The 20,070-nt window shown below is 40.9% G+C and overlaps 1 protein-coding gene across 2 annotated transcripts in view; it reads right to left on the bottom strand.

The window, feature by feature from the left end:
* Positions 1 to 20,070, bottom strand: part of grid2 (glutamate receptor, ionotropic, delta 2) — a 441,472-nt gene that overhangs the window by 174,395 nt on the left and 247,007 nt on the right. For both annotated transcript variants that reach the window (XM_035167013.2, XM_035167012.2), the window contains exons 3-4: positions 16,781 to 17,068; positions 2,143 to 2,348 (exon numbers count right to left, since the gene is read on the bottom strand). In XM_035167013.2, the coding sequence (XP_035022904.1) occupies positions 2,143 to 2,348; positions 16,781 to 17,068 (494 nt within the window). The remainder of the gene's footprint in view (positions 1 to 2,142; positions 2,349 to 16,780; positions 17,069 to 20,070) is intronic.

Here is a 20,070-nt window from a genome sequence, read left to right as displayed (position 1 = left end):
ACGGATGCAGGATTTCGAAAGAAATGATACGAAGATCGTGATGAGACAAATCGGAGACTGATTTGTATGCGTGTGTGCAATTTGGTGCGGATGGATTGGATTTAAAATGTGACTCTGGGGCCTTGGCGGAGATACGAGCTCTCACTTCCATTCTATTTGTTATTGGGTTTGTTTCGGTGTCTCTCTGCTCTCCAGTGGTCACAAATCACTTAAAGCCAGGTTTAAGATTTCCTCAGTGTGATCGAAGAGTGTGAAACCTTGAGACACTCCGTCATAGTCCTGTGGCCAGCGCGGTGTACTCACTCCAGTGTGTCTCCACACTCACAAGGCCATAAGACTACACACAAATACTGACACTAACGCACTCGCAGACACACAATAACACCCCATCTATCACCCCCCACCCCCTCCCTGTTACGCCTCCAACCAAATTAGATTGTGATTGCTCTTTCCGAGGTCACTTTTAATTAAACTGAGATGAGGACATGACACACGGGATTAAGCCCATCCTACCACTTCAAATTATGAATTCATAACTAATGCTGGAGCCTATTGCTGTCAGCCATGACCTCCACATCATTTATGTTTAAGAGCACAAGGAAGTACCCTAATTGTCTTCTTCCGCAGAGATAAAGAGCACGAGGGGGTATAGTATGTATATATTTAAGTAGGTTGAGCTGCATGCCTTGTCTGTGACCATATACGGTAAATCAATACTGACTTGACCACAGACACAGAGAGAGGGACAGACGGAGCGGTAGACAGTAGAGTAAAGGTGAGGATTTATGACTCTGTGACGGCCTCATCTGACACAGCGACCATCTCAAAGGACAGATCAATCACGTAGCGGGAGGTGAGCTCCACTGAGAATAAAACAAAGGTTTCTGACATTTGATTTGATTAACGAGATTCGTAAAATCTAATTTTGAGGCATTTATGAACAAATACTGGTCTGGTGGGGGGAAGAGGAGCTGAGAGAAACTGAAGAATATATGCCTGTGTCCTATGTTGATGTAAGTGAGGGCCATGCCATGTTCAGGGAGTTATTTAGCTGATCTGGACAATTCGTAGAGATGAACATATAAACATATGTGAGACTCTGAACATTAGAAGTACATGTATGGCCCGGTGAAGCATAAATCTTCCAGAATACCTTGAAAACCTAAAAACACTTGAAAGAGAGTATAATGATGATGTATTCGTGGAGTTTGCATGTTCTCTGCATTGTTTTTTCTCCAGCTTCCTTTCAACAGTCCAAAGACATGCAGATTTGGGTTAGGTTATAATGAAGGTGTGATTGAAAAATAGTTTTTTGTCTCTATTTTTACAGTTTTCACACATGAACTACGGAAAAACTCGGGGTCAGAAGTTTGCCTTTCGAATGTTAGAAACATCATCAATGTGCCCACTTCATTGCAATGAATACTCCGGAGATTTCCCTGCTGTGTTCTCATATACGCTCGACATTATCCAGATTTTTACTAGGGGGCTGACAGGATAAACTCTAAAGAGTGACTCAGACGTTTGCATTTTCATATACAACCACTATGGATCATTTCAGGAGATCATCGGGAGTTCAGTGCATGTCTGAAAGCATCTTATATGTCATCCCTGCAGCACGCTGGGGACCCGTTCACGGTGTAACCTGCCTCTCGCCGAATGTCAGCTGGGACTTGCTCCAGATTCCCCATGTCTCTTAAAAGATAAGCGGTATCGCTAATGGATAGATGCTGATGTTTACAACAGTTTACTAGTGTATCTGTAGTAAATTGAGTTTTCATTTATATTCATTTGATATAATATTTAAACCTTGACAAAAGACGATCCTGCTGTTTGCTAGGACTTCAGGCATAGTCAACAGAGTCTATGGCTTCTGCTTCCCTCTGCACATGCTCCTTTGGATGTTTTACCAAAAACGGACCAAAGAAATCCATTCCTGATTGATCCCGGTCCAGGAGGAGCTGTACTGACCTACACAACTATTTTCTATTTCTGTATCAAAGTCTTCAGATCGACAAAACAGTCTAACATCTCTATAGAAGCGGCTGTGAGCAAAGCTTGAACTACTGTTACCAGTGTTTTCCATTTACATTATCGACTGGAAAAAAGAAACGTGGGACGAAAAAAACCTTCTTTCCTTACCTCAGTGATAAAAGCCTTGGCAGTGGCTGGGCTCATGAACAGCACGGCTCTGCGTAGTGTATCCCTGTATCGATGCAGCTCGTCCACACGCATTGTTCTGAACAGGCTTGTGATCATCATGTTGATATTAGATTCCACCTTCTGCAGGGAGACGTCCATTCCCTGCTGAGAGGTCCGGTCCAGGAAATCCTCGATACCACGGATATCTGGAGGAAGACAGATGGAGATACAAATGGGACTTTAGATTTGGCTCCACACACAAATTCCTTTGGAGATATTATACTCCAAACATTATTTCCGACAGGCGGAGATATTTCTAATATTAAAACCTTCACTGTGACTCTACACCGTAATCTCTGCACTAGCTGATTTGTTATCTCTCTATATGAATAGGTTCAGTAAATATCTCAGTTCATGAGCTTTTACTGGAGGTGATTCTTTGCTATCAGTGCATTTGCATCACTTGAATTTTATCCTTTGTGTTTATCTGGGCCACAGCTTGTGTTGTCAGCACATAGCTAGAAAATGTTGAAGATAAAGAAGTATTTTGTAGACGTGCACCCTCACACACAGACGTTAAACGAGAGCATTGATGCATATACATCAGTAGCAAAAGACAAACATTATGGTTTAAGTTGTTTGTTGGGTTGGAATGGAGAAATGAAATAACATCCTGCAAAGTGTTTTATTTTGTTTGTTTGGGTTATATCTTTTTAACTCATTTAAATGTCTGAATTGTCCAACTGTTTCAATCAATCAATCAAATTCTATTTGCATAGCCCATACTCACGAACCACAATTAGTTGTTTGAGTCTTGATGAAATAGATTAATTTGATTATAGCCTTTGAATTGTTGGCTTGCAATTGGTTTCCATCTGGATTTGAGAGCCGTAAGATGAATAAATACTCGAGTTGGGTTTTAAATAAACTCATATACAATTTTCAAAGGGAAATTATAAATTGAGTGGTGTTCAGATTTACACACAAAGTATTCACCCGTGATTGTGATGAATGTATTATTCAAGTGCGGATATAGTTCGAATAATTGTGGCAATGATTTCTTGCCATATATTTCGCATCACACTTTTTATTTCACATTTCTCGTTTCTTTTCCTCAAGGATCTATTTAAGGCCTGTATTTTTCTGTACAAGCTTCTCCTCGGTCAAATCATTTGATAATCTAAAACTGCTCTCTCTGCTACAGTGATGACATTCAGCTTCATCTACAGCTAATCCCAAATAATATGGATCGATTCAGACCCACAAGGACTGTCTAGACAAAGATAAGATGACTCAGCTCAATAAAAGTAACTTCATGATTGAGATTTGTGTCCCTCAGTGACCGAAAAACATTGAGTACACACAGAATAAATTGAAGCATCTGTCCTCTGAACTAAGACTAGTGAATGAGGCACATTTTTTTAATTTAATCTTATAGTTATAGTTTAAACAGAGGCTTTACTCCTCTATATGTGTGAGTGTGTCTCTAAAAAATACTTTTTTTTGCTAGTCGTCTGCCAAAAAGATCTTCATTTTACAGGTTTGGTTGAAGAATTAATAAACGCTATATACTTATAATGATTAGCCTGGGGCCCCAAAAGTCCTATAGAACTTTCCTAGTGCTGCATATTCTGTTATGTGCATTGAGGACAAAGCCCAAATAAGTAGCAGTTTTGCTGAATCTAATGTACGTTCCCACTGGGATCCTGAGAGCAGAAATAGCTTGTGACACTGTTAAGATTTTCAATTAACTCGCCAAACCACCATAATTATCTCTATTAAGGGTTATTTTTGTATGATAACAAAACCAGGATGCTGGTGTCAGTACTTGTACTGCAGAGACTGCTCCATACTTAATGAGCTACATTGCAGGTCAAGGTAATCCTAATTAAGGCACTTTGGTTGAGACCGCTGTTAATGATGTCAATGATGTGTGTGTGTGTGTGTGTGTGTGTGTGTGTGTGTGTGTGTGTGTGCGTTTGTGTGTGTGTGTATGTGTGTGAGGCTATGAAAAGCAACTACCTAATGATGTATTTGATATGGAAAATGAATGACACTGTCGTCATTTCCAGTGTCATGGCTAAGCAATTAACTGGATTGATTAGACTTGTTAAGGGCCAAAGGGCTGGGGCGACAGTGGGATTGCATCAATGTCCAATTCTGGAGGTTTAACAGCATATTAAGAGGAGACGCGCCAGGCAACAGCTTTGATTCAGAAAGAAATTAATTCAAAAGAGAAGACACACACACAACCCAGTGCGCGCAGATGACACTGATTTTAACAATATCAAGCAGACTGGGAGTTCAGAAGGTTCAGGAAGGACAGCGAAGGGTCTTTCGGAGAGATGTCACATTAACACCTTTTTTCACAGTGAAACATTACTGGAGGATGTTGTCAGTCTTTTAGCGACAACATAACGATGTAACAGGACGAACATGGCAGTGAAGTGATAATAGTTTGAGGTGGAAAGTTGAAGTCCTCCTCCTGCTACTTTATTTCCTTTCCTACAGTGGTATAGAAACATAATAAACATAAACGGATGAAGCTGCTGAACAGCTGGATGATGCGTGTGTTGCCGTGTTAGCCCAACATATCTCTGCACTGCTGTGTGGCTCATGGATCTACAGTCATGGGTTGTCTGCTAATTGTGATGTTGTTGTTGTTGTATCCCTGTGCTTGTGTGTGATGAGCAAACAGAGACATCAGGATCTTGAATGGCCAAACAACAGTGCTCTAATCTGTCCAGCAGCACAGAGGTAGCAAGCAATTAAAACGTAATTGGTATTATTAATTATCAGAAATAATAATGTGAAGTAATAATAGTACTTACTTCTAAATTTATAATAAGAGGCAAGACAAAAACCATTCCATCAAGCAGTTGATACTGACTGATTAACAATATGTGTGTGGAGTCCTCATTTACTGCCGGAACAAAAGCACTCGACAGTTGAAACTAAGGTTTATTTAAAAGATATTTAACCCTGTGCTTTAGTTTATCATGCTTGTGTTCCACTACAATAAAGAGCTTCAATAAGCACGAGAGCAAACACAGCCACAGAGATGTATGATTGCACACGAATGCATGCACATACACATGCACACAAACAAGATTTAAGCTCAGCTCGCAAGTCTTAAATATCCATATTCATGCTGTCACAGCCATTGCGATATATAATCAATGGTGCCAAGCTACACACACATTTTACACAGATTTATGTTCTCGGTGGTTAAAAAGAAGTCTATGTAAAGTCTATCAACAGAATCGAAAAGCTTTTGTCAACAGATCAAAAAGAAATTAAAGAATGTAGAGAACTCTTTGGTAGCATTAAGTTGCTTATTCTCACGCATGCCGTGCTTGTTTTACTAATTACTTAGTGCCAGTACAGTTTGCACCAACAGGTGTTTACCAACACACTCATGTTTGAACTGTTTTGGTGCTTTATGCAAGTTCTGCCTTTTTTCCTGGGCTGTATTTTTGGCCTCTTTAGTCGGCCTGTCTGCTCTTCTCTCCATCTGCGTGCTTGCCTTAGTGACTGACTGAAGGGTCAGTCTGGCTGCATTTGCCATCATCAATCCTTTCTCCACCCTGGCTTATAGTGCAGGTTGTGTGTCTAATGCATTTACCTTGCTCCACTGTTTGAGCAGCTTAGAAAACAAACCCCACAGCCTCACTCCCTTCAGCTCACTCAAACTCACTGCAATAAAAAAACAGTGTATTTGTAAAGAATTTGTGTCGTGTTAGTTAACGTGATTTAGGACGATGTCAGATATTCGTTCATGCAGTGGAGGCTATAAACAATAATGTGATACACTGCAGTTTGGATTGTGAGTTCGTAATTAAGGATGCAATCATAAAAAAACATTAAATTTAAGAAGTTATCAAAGAAATAATATTCATGTTTAACAGTGCGAAACAGTTCTATGATTAATTCTAATAAACTGCAAAAGTAAGACGAGCCTAGAGATGTAACCAGTGACACAGAAAAGGAGGTGGAGAACAACGGTGACATGCAACTTTAAACTATGGATTTATCACTGTCCAATTTTACACATTAATGGTCAAAAACACCTTCAAGTTCGGTTGATTATGCCGCTGTTCAGAGGACGAGGCTTGAACGTGTGGTCCCCCACCACTGAGCGGATCATTGACTGTCAGCTGCTCTCCATCAAGGAGCGTCAGGACACCATAGCGGATAAAGAGACTGCCACCGACCTTGCCCACCCAGGCAACCATCTGTTTAAGAAACATTCCTTCAGGAGACAGTACCGGTCCATTAACACCCTGATCACCCATCACCTCCACAGCTTTTTCCCCAAGCGCTGTCACCTCACTCAACCACTCCCCCGAGTCACAGATGCAAAGACACTGTGCATCCCCACAGTCCCGGCCCTCTTCATCCTCATCTAATATGGATGAGTGTATTACTGCTGCCATGCTATTCCCCTTCAACTAAGTGGTTTTTGCAACATTTTCTAAAACTTTTAGAGAGTCTGTATGACCCTGAGTCACTTCAGGTTTTTTTACACTATAGCTGCGTTTCCACTTTCCCTGGGAACTAGTGACCTTTGCTGGAGATCCACTGTCTCCACTGCAGTAGCCAGGGTCTAATTCAAGTTTGGGGGAAATCCGACACAGAAAACCAAGAAATCTCTGCTCAGGTGGTCGTAAAGCACAGGAACTGTTGGGTTGGGGCGTACAGTGTTTTGATTGGTCGAGCATTCGGTTTAACATCAGGAGATGCTGCTTTCGCTTTGCGTATTTTCCCGAACAGGATACAGTTCTCAGCAGACCGGTACTCCTGCCCTCACTATATATTAGTTGCAATTCTGTACATATCTATATATATATTATGTTTACAATCACCCCCCTGGACAGACACCTTAGAACAAATTCTGTTTATATCCTGTCTATGATTGAACCATAACCCAATCAAATGATTTCTGTATTAGGAAATGATTTGATAAAGCGTTAGTCTTCTGTATTCTGTACAGCTTTTTGTAGATATCGGTTGTTATCGGCTAATTTGCCTTATCTCCCCTTGGCTTTAGACTGCAGTGAAAACTCAGGGAGACAACAGTGTACAAGAACTTTTTTGTTCCTTGAAAAGAGTTCTGGGTACATTTGGTTGAAATGTTTTCTTAGTTCAGTAACCTAATCAAGCTGGTGGATAAGATGCCACGTTTCCTTTAACTTCATCCACGCTGTGTAGTGATGATTGTAAAGTTTATTTTGTTCCCTTTGTTATTGTGCTGCTCTTAGTAGAGAACATGAAGACCTAAATGATATGCAAGTTTCTTTTGATAAAAGAGCTCCATCATTGGTGATGGGAATACTGATGGCCTTCCTGGAGCACCTTCTATCACCTTGCAAAATGCCAACATCGCTTTTCAAAATTTTAGAAAAGTGAATCTGACATTTTGAGAAGAAAACTCAATCAGCTTGAACGTTTTCCATAATTTCTTATAAAACAGGGTTGAGTTTTTTTGAGTTGTTAAGGTCTCTGTGTGTGTGTCTCTTTTCCCCATTCGTCAGGCTTCCCTTCTCTCCCATCTATCCTCCAAGTCCCTGGCTCAAAGTGAAAGCTCGAGTTAATGTAGTGTAGCAGCCAACAGCACGGAGGGATTGCACCTGCATGTACCGACCAGCTCAGTGGTACTCTGTCTGCGTTGAGAAATCTCTACTTCTTCCTCCCCCTGCTTGCTTTCCTCTCATCTTTCTCTCTTCCCTTGGCTATCCATCTGAAACCTCCCTCGGTTTCCCTTGTTTGCTTTCTGTTCTATCAAGATGAATCTAATTTTGGGAGTGTGTTCAGTCCAAGGTTTTATTCCACTGTGAGGCACAGGCTCCGTTTGATGTGTAAGGTCCGTCAATTTCACGCAGGAGACGAGCATTTGCATCCAACTTCAAGCCAGTGCTAGTTTCTTTTAACTCTGCAACAGACTAAACATTATCTTTCACTTACTTTAACCACTTAGTTTTCTATCTTTTTTGTTTTTTATTAGTAGAATATTATTTGCAACTTGTCATTCAAGTGATGTGTTTGTGTTCAGCATGGAAATATCACAAAAGTAAGCCATAAAAGAGAAGATACTCATGCTGGTCAAGACAATACATAGGTCATTTCCACCATCTATGGGAAAAAGATGGGTTTCTGGAGCCTGCACTGAGAACGGTACTTTAGAGGGAGGACAGCAGAGGAGGATAAAAAAACATCAAGGCCAAAGAGGTGAGCTGAATAAAAATGCAATTTCAACAACAGCTAGTAGCACATGGCAGTGTTTTATAGTGAAGACATTCCTTGCGTCGTTCCTCTCAGGGATTCGACCTTTGCCCTAAAAACACAATGTTGAGTTTCATTATCATTACACCTTCTCTAAAGATGAAAAGATATTGCCTTCACTAATACAATACTGTTTTTTTTTTTTAATTAAATGTCATAATTGCAAGTTATCTTTATAAGGGCTCATCCCAACGAAAACTTTAGATTTGATCACCTTACATTGTCACAACATAAAACTTAATTCTTGGAAAAGCATAACGGAAAGGTAAATATATACAACTGTAAACACAATACATTTTTTTTGCAACTGCCTCTCACCTATCTCCAGCCTGCTCTGCTGTTAGCCCAACATCACTATCTCGTGGCTTTGTCTTTGCACTCGTCTTTACCTCTGGCTATCTTTAACCCTGCCCCGGGCGTTTCATTGTTGTATAGCTCAAAGGCAGTGGTTCCTGAAATATGGATTGAGCCTCAAACTGGAATGCATGCCTGTGGCTCATAAGTCTGGGTCTAGAGAGTGCATATCTCGGTTGGAGTCGTGGCTGAAAATGTTTAAGTGCCCGGCCCTCAGAATCTAAACCTAAATTTGGGAATTTACCTCCATACAGGGCATAAAATGATTTAGGCCCTCAAGCATCAGCAGCCCTCTGCCGGCTGCTTATTGGTTTTCTAAATCATTTATTCCTTCAGATTTAAGTGCCTATCCTCATCCACCATTCTTGCTTTATTTTCGTCCTTCTCTTTCTCTCTTTCACTCCTTTTTTTATATTTCTCAAAGCCCCAGGCCTCAGATTCCTGAAGTCCCCACAGAGAGCTTAACTAACACTTACAAACCAACACTACACAAAAGGCTTGGCACCTTTTAGGTAGGCAGTGCCTTCCCAATCTCCCCTTTGTGCTACACTAACGTTACCACTAACCATAGATATCTAATGGAACCCACCTTGATTCTTTCAACTTTGATATCAATAGATCTGGATGTAACAGCTGCCATGATGAGATGCAGGTTTATTTTCTGTTAAAGGTTTCATTTGATAACGTTTGTGTGTCACCACAATGTTGAACCGTGTTGAAAACAATGGATCCCTGATTCATGCCAAGCATCTGGGGATGGCCGTGTGTGATTTTTAGCAGCAATACTTCTTGGTAAATATGAGACAACTGTGTCTCACATGTCTGCATCTTCACCACCAGAAGCAAAGATATGAAATGTGCATGATTAGTGAAACTCACAGGAAACAATGAAGAGCAAGCGTGTGCGGAATTGATTGAATTTACGTTAATTGTTGCCATCAAAACAATGCAACAACCGGGGGAGGCTGATTCATTTACCCAAGTCTGTGAAACAGAAAAATAAATGCTATATTTTCGTTCTGCTGAGATTCGCTACAAAGACAATATAAAATGTAAACTACACAATAAAACAGTATGTTACTGCAGTAATTAGAACTGTAAAAGCCTTTTCCACGCAGCACTTTGCACCACAATAACATCATGTTCTCAAAGCAGTCTGCCATATTCAATGCTGCAGCTTCGCTTTGGTTTGTCCCTTTACTTCTAACTCGACTTTTCATTGCTTATGATGTTCAACTCACACTGTTCTCCGATGATGTAAACTACTTATCTCGGGTCAGACCCTTCTGTCCTTCTGCAAAATGTATTTCACCCTTTTTTTTGATGGTTGTTTGTGTTTATTTGCCTTATCCTCGTCCTATCTTCTGCTATGCCTTCAGATCTCTGTCTCTATTCCCTCTCTGCTTTATGGTTTCCCTTCTCCCTTATACATTCACAATCTCTCTCATCTCGTTTTCTCTGTGGCTCTCCGTGCGAGTTTACTCTAGGGGAAAAAGAGTAAGACATGACCTCCCGGAATAAAGCTTGTAGATCTTTGGTCTTTGCCTCATGAATGCACCTGTTTGCCTCCACTCCTTTGAATTTGCTTTCATCATCAAGTTTCACATGTCTCACTTGGCATAGCTTTTAGGTGTTTTTCAACATACCCCCCACTTCCCTGCTGCTGAAATAAATCCATCTTTTCATCTATTAATTCATCTCTCATCATTCCTTTTTTCCCTTGTCTCCAGAAACGAGTCTGCTCGTCAGTTTCGTCATGCGCCCCTCGCTGTTCTTCGTCCTCCCTTGTCCCTTGTAATTCTGGTATGGTTCAAATATGGAGGCTCATTATTTCCAGGTTTGGTCCTAACAAACATCCAGTTAAATGGCATTGTGAGTTTCCTGAGGTTTGACTCATTAATCCTTGTTTATTTCCCCCCCTTCCCTTTGCCAACACAAGTCCTTTATGTGCCTTCTGTGTCACTAGAGCTTCAAGTCATTTCCTCTTACAATAGAGGCTGAGTCACATACAGTAGGTCTGTACCTGGAAACTTTGGAAAAATATATCAAATAGAGTTTTAACAATGTTTTCTCTACAAGCTGATGCATGGAAAGAAATATGATTGCTCTGCTATTCTGTTTATATTTAAATATTTTTGAAATATACTCAATGCCTACACCCTAAGACAACAAACAGAGAATATGAGAACTGTGTGTGACCTATTGGAAACATGTTTGATCTAATATCTTGAAACGGTTAAATAAGATGTTGTTTCTTCTTTAGAGAATCAAAATGTGTTTGTTGTATTTCTTGTATTCACTGGAAGTCAAAGCTTTTCAAAAAGAACATTCCCAAAAGTATCCTCCCTAAAGCATCTGCTGCACCTTCCTGTTTCCAGTCTCTGCTTGATGTCTTACTACCTGCTGCCTGTCTTTATATACTCAATACTGCACTGAAGTAGAGTTTTGAGATACAGATTTTCTGCTACTTTATACTTCCAGATATTCTTTTTGTTACTCCACTACATTTATTCGACAGCTTTGCATTTAAGATCTAGATTTAAAATAACTTGCAAAAACCTTTCATTATGCACAATATTGTTTATGATTAAACCAACAGTTTCCAATCTTTTTGGCTTCTGATACGTAAAAAAGCTGTATGTCACATTTCAGATAATAAATCTTCAAATTAGCCAATATTTTACCCAAAATCAGGTCAGAAAACCAGAAATAGGTTTGTGTATCAGAACTTATCTTTTCTCTCCAATGTATCTGGCAATCCTGTTTATAACATGTATATGAAGAAGCTGAAACTTGCTTCACCTCCAGCAACTACAACAGTAACAAGCTGCTTCGCCAACTATGCTCCAGTATTTAGTATCTGATGATGTCATATATAAAAAACAGTCTGAAGGACCAAACTAGTACTTGTATTTCAATACTTTATCTGAATTCACCTGTACTTATGTAGCTTTACCTGAGTATTTACGTTTTCCTTATACTTAAGCACTTGATGAACTTTCATGTGTGTTTTTAGGTGCCTTCACCTTTAAAAAGGTCTCAATTAAATCTATCACTTTTTAACAACATAATATCACTTGTTGTTTTTACAGGGTGACCAAGGCCTTTTATAACCTTCCCCTTCTCTTTCTCTTCATCCTTTTTTTCAACCTTTTTCTGCTCATTACCACCTACCCTGTCAGGTATTTCTCTTTGTTGCTCTCTCTACAAATGGGCAGAGGCAACAAGGCGACATTCTTCACTTCAACACCAACAGACACAACATGGGAATGAATCCTCTTCTTTGTATGAACCCGTGAGACAGTGGTTGACATTTCCACACTTTTCAACTCTGGGGAGTAAAGTTTAGAAAGAGGAGTTTTCCATTGTTCTCACTTCATGAATTACTAATGGACACACTATCACGAGGGAGTTTAGAGATAAAAAGGAGGTCGATCTAGAGGAAAGACATTTTGTTTTAAACTATAACCATGCTTCATTAGATGGCACTATGTGAGGTGAGGGAGCCGTGTTTAATGACCATGGTCTTCGGTTACAACCTGAACTCCAACCCACAGCACTATGAGCACATGGCACAGAGCCATGACACTGCAGCATCTATGGGCTGCATTATGACACACATGGCCTCTATGGTATCATCTTAAAAGGTGGACACAGATTTATTGATTTCATAATTAATTTTAAAAAGAGCTTAACGATAGATTCTAAATATCCTCTCAGTTGAGGAAACTAGTGCAGTGCCCCTTTAAAACCAGCCGGTTTAGAATGGGCTGTTAGCTTGGTATTAATGCTCCGGAGGAATACGGAATTATTCCTTGTAAATATTGAGTCCTCCTCAAATAGTTCTACAATATTTTTTTTGGGGAGTGTGAGCTAGACGTTTTGGTGCAGAGCTTTTATATACAGCCTATGAAGTGGCGTTAGAACCTTTTGCGTTCATCCTACCTGGTTTATCGAAAACGACGATTTGTCAATGTTCTTCCTAAATGCTTGGCCAATGAATAACTTTGAATGAATTACTGAGCTGGTGTTATTTTTTCATTGATTGAGTTTCAGCTTGTCAAGAGGTCTGTTAAGCTATCGAGTGATTCTGTGAATGGTGCTGCGATGACGGAGTACCGCAACGTTCGTGAATGTCTGTGTCAGCTCTACAAAAAATCTGATAATCAAAATGATCTGGAGGGACAGATATTATTGGCTGCAGGCTGGCACCTGCCAACCAATGCTGTAGTTTATCCCAAGACGTAGAAGAAGAGTGTTCGACTCGGTCCACAGACTGAAAGCTCAATGTTCCAACCCCACTGATTGCTAAAGAGCACGTCACCCGTTTATTTATTTTCTATTGATATCGAAGGTAAAATTGCACTAAATTCAGCACTGCAGTTCCTCTGGCAATTTACAGTACACATATAAAGGGTGGAGTCTATCAGATGAAGAGCTTGCAACACATTCAGACAGACAGAAAGACAGACAGATGTTTGTAGAATTAGTTGGTAGATGAAAAATACTTTAAGGAGTTGTCCCTTTAAGCACCACAGCAAATACAGTATGTGTCAGATATATTGTCTTTGTGATCCCCCACATGAAAGACAACTCTTTCTATATAGACCACCGACTTTTAATTTAATGTTTACCGCGGACAATACCAAAGACCTTTTATCATCTCTATTCACTTTCATTTTTATTAAGCCTAGCATGTCTTTCCAAAATATGAGCACTTTCACCTAATAAAAGACTGGCATCCTAACAAGCAGAATACTTTAAAAAGGCTCTTTACTCCAGCTATAACCTTTTAATATTGTGCCTGGGGCCCCTCTTCTCATTGGCTAAAAGCAAAACAAAACAAATCATCTAAATGCCAACAGTGTTATTACCACTAAGTGCTACTTCTCACATTTGCTCGACAACAGCAATGTGTCACTCATGTGTTTTTTTATTACATATCAGCTTTTACAGTACAAGGCACCTGAGGGACGACTGAAAGGAAGAAAGAGGGAGCATGAACAGAGAGGAAAGAGAAACGAAAGGAAGATTGAGGGAGAGAGAGAGAGAGAGAGAGAGAGAGAGGGAAACTATGAGAGGAAAGAGAGAGAGAGATAATAGAGAGAAAAACATGTGTTCTCAGTGTCCGGGACGCACCAGTAGAGCTGAAAATAGGGATTGGGACAGTTGCAACGTAGCTTCATTTGAGACGACACACTCAGCTGTCTGTTCTCCGAAGAACTCTCCTTGTGCAAAGGCGACGTCTTTTGGGAACATTGCTATCATCTTAAAAGGCCATCCCTCTTCCCTCTCTACCTCGCTCTCTCTCACTCGCTCTCTTTTTCTCTTTACGGGTCTCTCGTGCACATTCAAGCTTCCCCCTTCTCTCCTTGGGTGAGGCCATTAGGGAACAATGGCGATATCTTTAAAGGGCCTTCTGTGGCTGAGAGAACAGCACTGCCAAAACCCAGAGGATCCATGTGCTGAATCAGTGGTCACAGAGCACAGAGGGGATATAGGGATTTAAGTGGGCTAAGAACGTGTGTGTGTGTGTGTGTGTGTGTGTGTGTGTGTGTGTGTGTGTGTGTGTGCATTGAATGTGAATGGGGATGAATGGGGTCGACTATGTTTGAACTTTGCCACATTTGGGAACAAATTTATTGAAAATTGTCCATCTGGAGGGGGAAAGGTGCTCTTGCCTACAGTGTAGATTAGGGCAAGGTTGAGGTTAAAACCTTTTCCCCAACAGGCGTGAATTTATTTGTTAGTCACTGTAATGCAGATGTTAAGAAGTTGAAGTGTGTAATGGCGGATTTGACAGTGTTGCAGAATTTAAAGTTAAAAGTGATCATCATCCATCATCAGGGAGTGGTCTTGTAAGATCCAGATTCAGCATGACGCCTCTTCTCGACATGTGAAGAGATTCCTATCTTTGATTTTGACATACTGATACTCCATTCTTGCCCTCAGCTTAATCATTCATCATGACTCAGTCTGACAATAGTTGTTACTTCATGTGCAATAGACACACAGAGGAGGACTGGTTCTTCGCCATCTCAGCTGTGTTACCTGCCAATTACTGTGCAGATTGGAGGAAAATGCTCTTTCCAAATGTTGCTTTAATTTAATTATGGTATTAACTGTGCTGACGTCTGCAGTGTGGGACGAGCGTTTCCAGAAGGGCCACATTAGCCACTGTTCAATATGCATCCGATATTAACTGCATGGTAGAGCGCAGTAGTTAGTGCTTTCACGTGACATATTCGATATGCTGATAAAATGCTGTAATGCCTCGTGTTTGAGTCGGCAGAACACATTGCAAAACAACTCCACTACCAGAGATCACTGTGGAGATCAATGCAACAACGCATTAATTATGTTAATTCAACACAATGAGTCTGAAGGAGCCCCATAATGGCTACATGCAGTAATTTGACGATAAAATACTAAAGGCAGACAACTCTTACACTGCTTTCTATTGGCTTTAACTCCTAGGTGTGTTGTAATTCTGCCCACCCAGCAATGAGTAATGTCACAGGTTGTGTTTTTTCATTAGCCACCAAAACACTGGGCCTGTCCTTTCACCCGGTGTCAGCTGAGATTGGCTTCAGCAGACCTGCGGCCCTCAAAGGATAAGCGGTAAAGATAGATAGAGCATTCATTGAGGTGTTCAAAATGCAACATGCGTTTCAGCTCATTAGATGCAGTGCACTGGCATTGTCTTCTCTGGGTGAGCAAGAGTTGAATTAGCTTCATACATAAAGGGGAACATGTGGCAAAGTCCTTATCTCAACGCGATAGTAAGTTAATTTAACGCCCGGGGCTGAACGTGATGTCTTAGCAGTGCATGTGCTTGGCAGAACGTCTTTTTTTCATCACAGTGCCCATGTTATCAGGTTAGAGCAGCCACGCTGCCCACGTGAGCCGCACCGCTCGTGAGTCAGGGTCTCTCCAATTTTCTCTGTGTGCCAGTTCACAGCAAAATACAGTAAAAATGATCTTTCACCACAGTTTCAATGTCTATCTGTTGAATATATCACAAAAATAAATATATGCAACACTTCGTTAACCTGTTTCAAAGTAAAAGCACTTTGTAGGACCGGAAGATACACAGCTTCATACGGCAGATTTCTGGTATGTAGTTGAGTACATAGGCTACTTTTATTTGAGCGAATACAGTTGTCATAGCAGAAACCTCATGTTGCAGCTCCACAGCAGACACGCTCCCTGCATGAACGACATACTGTACGTGCACAGGACGCAGCAGATCAGCGACGCAGCCATGACGTCTGCACATGCACCCAGTGCAGCCCAGACGTAAGGATGTGAGGTGCAAACCATAGCTATAATGGTTCTTGTCTGTATAATGGAGTGAACAGGGTGTGTGAGTGAGTCTGATTAAGTTTGCAACACCACTTTCGTGTATAACAGGAATGTGATGATGTGAAGGTGTTGGAGGACAAAAAGGACACAATGAAGCATGTTGTATAAGCCTAAGTGTCACATGTATAAAGTACACCTGTGCATTTGAGTACATGTGTACAAGCCTGGAAAACAGCAACACAATATTTCTGCAGAAAGCAGCTAAGAGACTAAAGGAACAGAGTGCCACTATATAAAAGGACATAGAGTTTTTCTCATGTAATGTTCAAGTTAATGGACTGGAAAGAGAGGGGGCGAAGAGACGGAGAGAGACGCAGAAGGAGGGCAAAATGAGACGGCGTACACACAAGGGCAGACTGATGTGCCACCAGCATAACGATGTATAGATGCATATGCATGTGTGAGCCTCCTTCAGTGTTTTCATGCATATGAATATGCATGCACATGTCTGTATGTGAATGTTTGTCTGTGTTCATTTGCTATACACAGAGAGAGGAAGAGAGCATAGACGTCTGTTTGCTCTTATAAGGTCCCAACAGTGCTGGGAAACCACTGATGGGACGATATTGATGTTGGATAAATTCAATATTGTAATTGCTACTGATATCAATAAGAGATTAATCAAGTGTTTTCTTACCAAAATTAGAATCATAGAAGAGGATGAACTTCTGCCAGCTATACTCAGACACCACTTGCATGATGACCTCATTGAGATAGACAGGTGGGCGGACCATTAGGGTGTAGTCATCGGTTCCAGGGACGCGACCGGTGGGTGGGCAGGCGGAGCGGGGACTCCCGGCTGGGGAACGCTGGATGAAGAGGTGGGGGATGTGCATGGCATCGGACAGACTTTGAAGGCTGCCCGCTGACATGCAGCCGATTGAACTGACCAAGGCCAGGATACCGCGGTTCATCAGCTCGCAGGCTGGATGGAGGAGAAGGAGGCAGCAGAGAGAGAAGGAAGAAGGGAAACAGAAGAGGAATAGGTTATTTTTTAAACCATACAAAAGCATTGGTTCTACTACTCTTTTTTTATTGTCAGAAACCACTGGCGGTAAACAATATATTTTATAACTATGGGCAAAACCAAGTGATTTTTTATCAAAGTAATAATTTGTGCCAAGAGTGTAGCAAGGCAAATCATTCTTATTCTACAGGTCACCACACTGCAGCACCAACTGAAAGAGACAGATATTGTTTTCTTGTTTCATACATTGTTATTTTGAGAACCAAAGCTGCTAGAGTCATACACAACCTGCTTTGTGGATAACTTGACATAGAGAGGGATGAGAATACAGTAGGTAAAGATAGATGGGAGGGTATTGTGCGCTACATGCAAAGACTCTCATTCATTGAGATTCTCATTTCAAGCTAGATGCTCATTTTACCCCTGGACATGATAAAAGTCCATATAAAACAGGGGTTGGTCTTCAGGGTGTGATATTCCTTTAAAACATAAATAAAACAATACTAAACATTTATTGACGCAGAGCAAAATGCCACATTTATGAAACAAGATGACCGCATCACTAAAACACTTGGTGCGGAACACGCATTCTTCTTTTTGCCCGTCTATTACAATAGAGTCAGAGAACAATGACCAGTGTTTCAGTTTGTTGCCATTTCACCCATTTCAAATTTCCATCACATCACATTTTCATTTTTCCATTATGACAAAAGCAACCTGACAGCAAGCATTATTCTAGCTATTGAATAAAAGTCAAGTCAAGCCTTAAGCCTGAAGTGTAACACAGTCGTGCAAATGTCCAAATTATGAATTGACCTCCAGGCTACTTCCTGAACAATAATACAATATATATATGGCAGTCTTATATAGAAGACTATTAAAGTATCGCACCATAAAAAAGTGTAGTCAAAGATGTAGCCTAATAGAAAACCATGTTGTAAAATGTTCCCTCCTTTCCGAAGAGACAATCCACAGTCCCCTGGCTGTTTGTGCCGTGCTGCCTAAACGCTCCTCAGCTCTGAGACACTATCTGTGCTTATTTCACCTCCTTTTCCTCTTTTCATCCTTTCCCAGGCCTCTAGTGGCGTCAAAAACACCTCTACCTCCTACCCTCTCCGCTGTTATCTCCCCTCTTGTCTAAAACAACCCCCCTGAGTGCTTACCTTTCAGCCCCAATCACTTCAGAGCGGCAGTCTTGCAGTGATTCTCATTTTATTTGCCTAACAGCGCCACATAATGCCGTGCACTGTCCTCACTGTGGAGTCATCTGCCTTCCTCTTCCACCTCCTTTTTTAAACATCCCTTCTTCAGCACCTTTCCTCTTCCTCCCACCATCTTTAGTCACCATTTTCTCCCTCATCTTTTGTTTACCCTTGTGGCAACAAAAGCATCCATCTATCCTCTACCCTTCCCTTACTCCAACCATTTTTTGATTCATCGCCTCTTTATTCCTTTCATTTTTTCACACCTCTTCTGCCTCCCACCGTCAGACTTTTAGATGCTTTTACCCAGATGGCCACCCACACTTTGCCCTTATTCTCTGGCCCCCTTTTACCACCCCTCATCCATCCTGATCCTCACTCCATCCTTCACTTCTGCTCCCATGTGGCTCCTCAGCACCAGACTTAGGTGTTCACTTCACTTGTAGCAGACTCAAATCCTTGCAACGAAAAGTGGCAGAGTAAAACATTTAAAGAGAGTACAGTGTACACACACACAGATACATACACAAAAAGCACAATCTAAAACACACAGTGAGCCTGTATAATGCCACAGAGACTAATCTGTTGACACTGCAAAAATGAAGCAAGACATTCCAAGAAAGAAGAGCCTGAGGAGAGTCATGCTGCTAATAAAAATAAATAAAACAGAGGAATAACACTGTGTGTGTGTGTGTGAGAGAGAGAGAGATAGAAAGAGAGAGAGGTCCGATATATTTATGACGTGTGCGATATACAAATCTCCCATATCAATTTGTGTCCACAATAGATAGAAGACCTGCCAACTCCTCAAAAGTAAAGCCAATGCATCTTGATCGCCATCTGGTGGCTGGCTACATTATAGGTTGTGAATACCGTCTCCTCCATATTAGTAGATGGGACATGAACCAAATTAAAGAGTCAAAATCCACATCAAAGTTTGGTTATAATTAGTTACTTGGTGCAATAAAACCATGTGGAAATACTGTGATTGACAGCTGAGACTGACTCGCGGTTGGCTGAGCGCATGCATCTTTGAGACCTCAAAACTGCGGGTCTTTCTCCTGATTGCCACTGCACAGGCTCTGGCTCCAAAAAGCTCAAATAAAAACATGATGCTTTGGATTTTAAAGTGCTTTGTAAGTTCTATGAGTCATAACGAACCCCAGCATGTGTGTGTCTGTCCGTGTATTTATGGCACACTGGTTCTTTGCTTTTGTTGTTTGTTCCAAAAAGTTCAAGTATAATTTAGAGATTTAATTTGGAGGTCTACATAAAGTTGTCACCCTAAAACTAATTTAATGTGACAATATTCTTGTCCTGTGCAGCCTGCATAAGTTAACAAAAGAAGCTTAATGCAGAAAATGTAAGTGTTACTGGAGCTGGTCCATCCAGGACCTCACAGTGAAATGGTTGCAGTTATCACTTACATCAATGAAATATATCTAATTAGGAAGCAATAGATATAAATATACGGACACAAAACCCTGTCTATAGATAACTGGCAATAGTTTGCTAGGAATGATTTTCCTTTTCAGCAAAAGCTTAAGGGTTATTTCAGGCAGCCATTTCCTCATGCATTGATGCAGATGATTAATGAGTAGAAGCAAAAGCAGTTTCAGTCGTACTACCCATTGTGCAAGTCCTGATTTGAGGAATTAATTAAAGCGTAACAATATATGATTAAACTCCACTAAGTGTCAGCGCAGTGCTTAGTCACGGCCATTATTCCTAAACCAATGAACCCAGGTCTCACCTTCC

This window comes from Hippoglossus stenolepis, chromosome 9 (assembly GCF_022539355.2).
Source record: "Hippoglossus stenolepis isolate QCI-W04-F060 chromosome 9, HSTE1.2, whole genome shotgun sequence".
Taxonomy (NCBI): Eukaryota; Metazoa; Chordata; class Actinopteri; order Pleuronectiformes; family Pleuronectidae; genus Hippoglossus; species Hippoglossus stenolepis.
The sequence above is the reverse complement of the archived record's forward strand: the minus strand, read 5'-3'. Positions and strand labels throughout refer to the sequence as shown.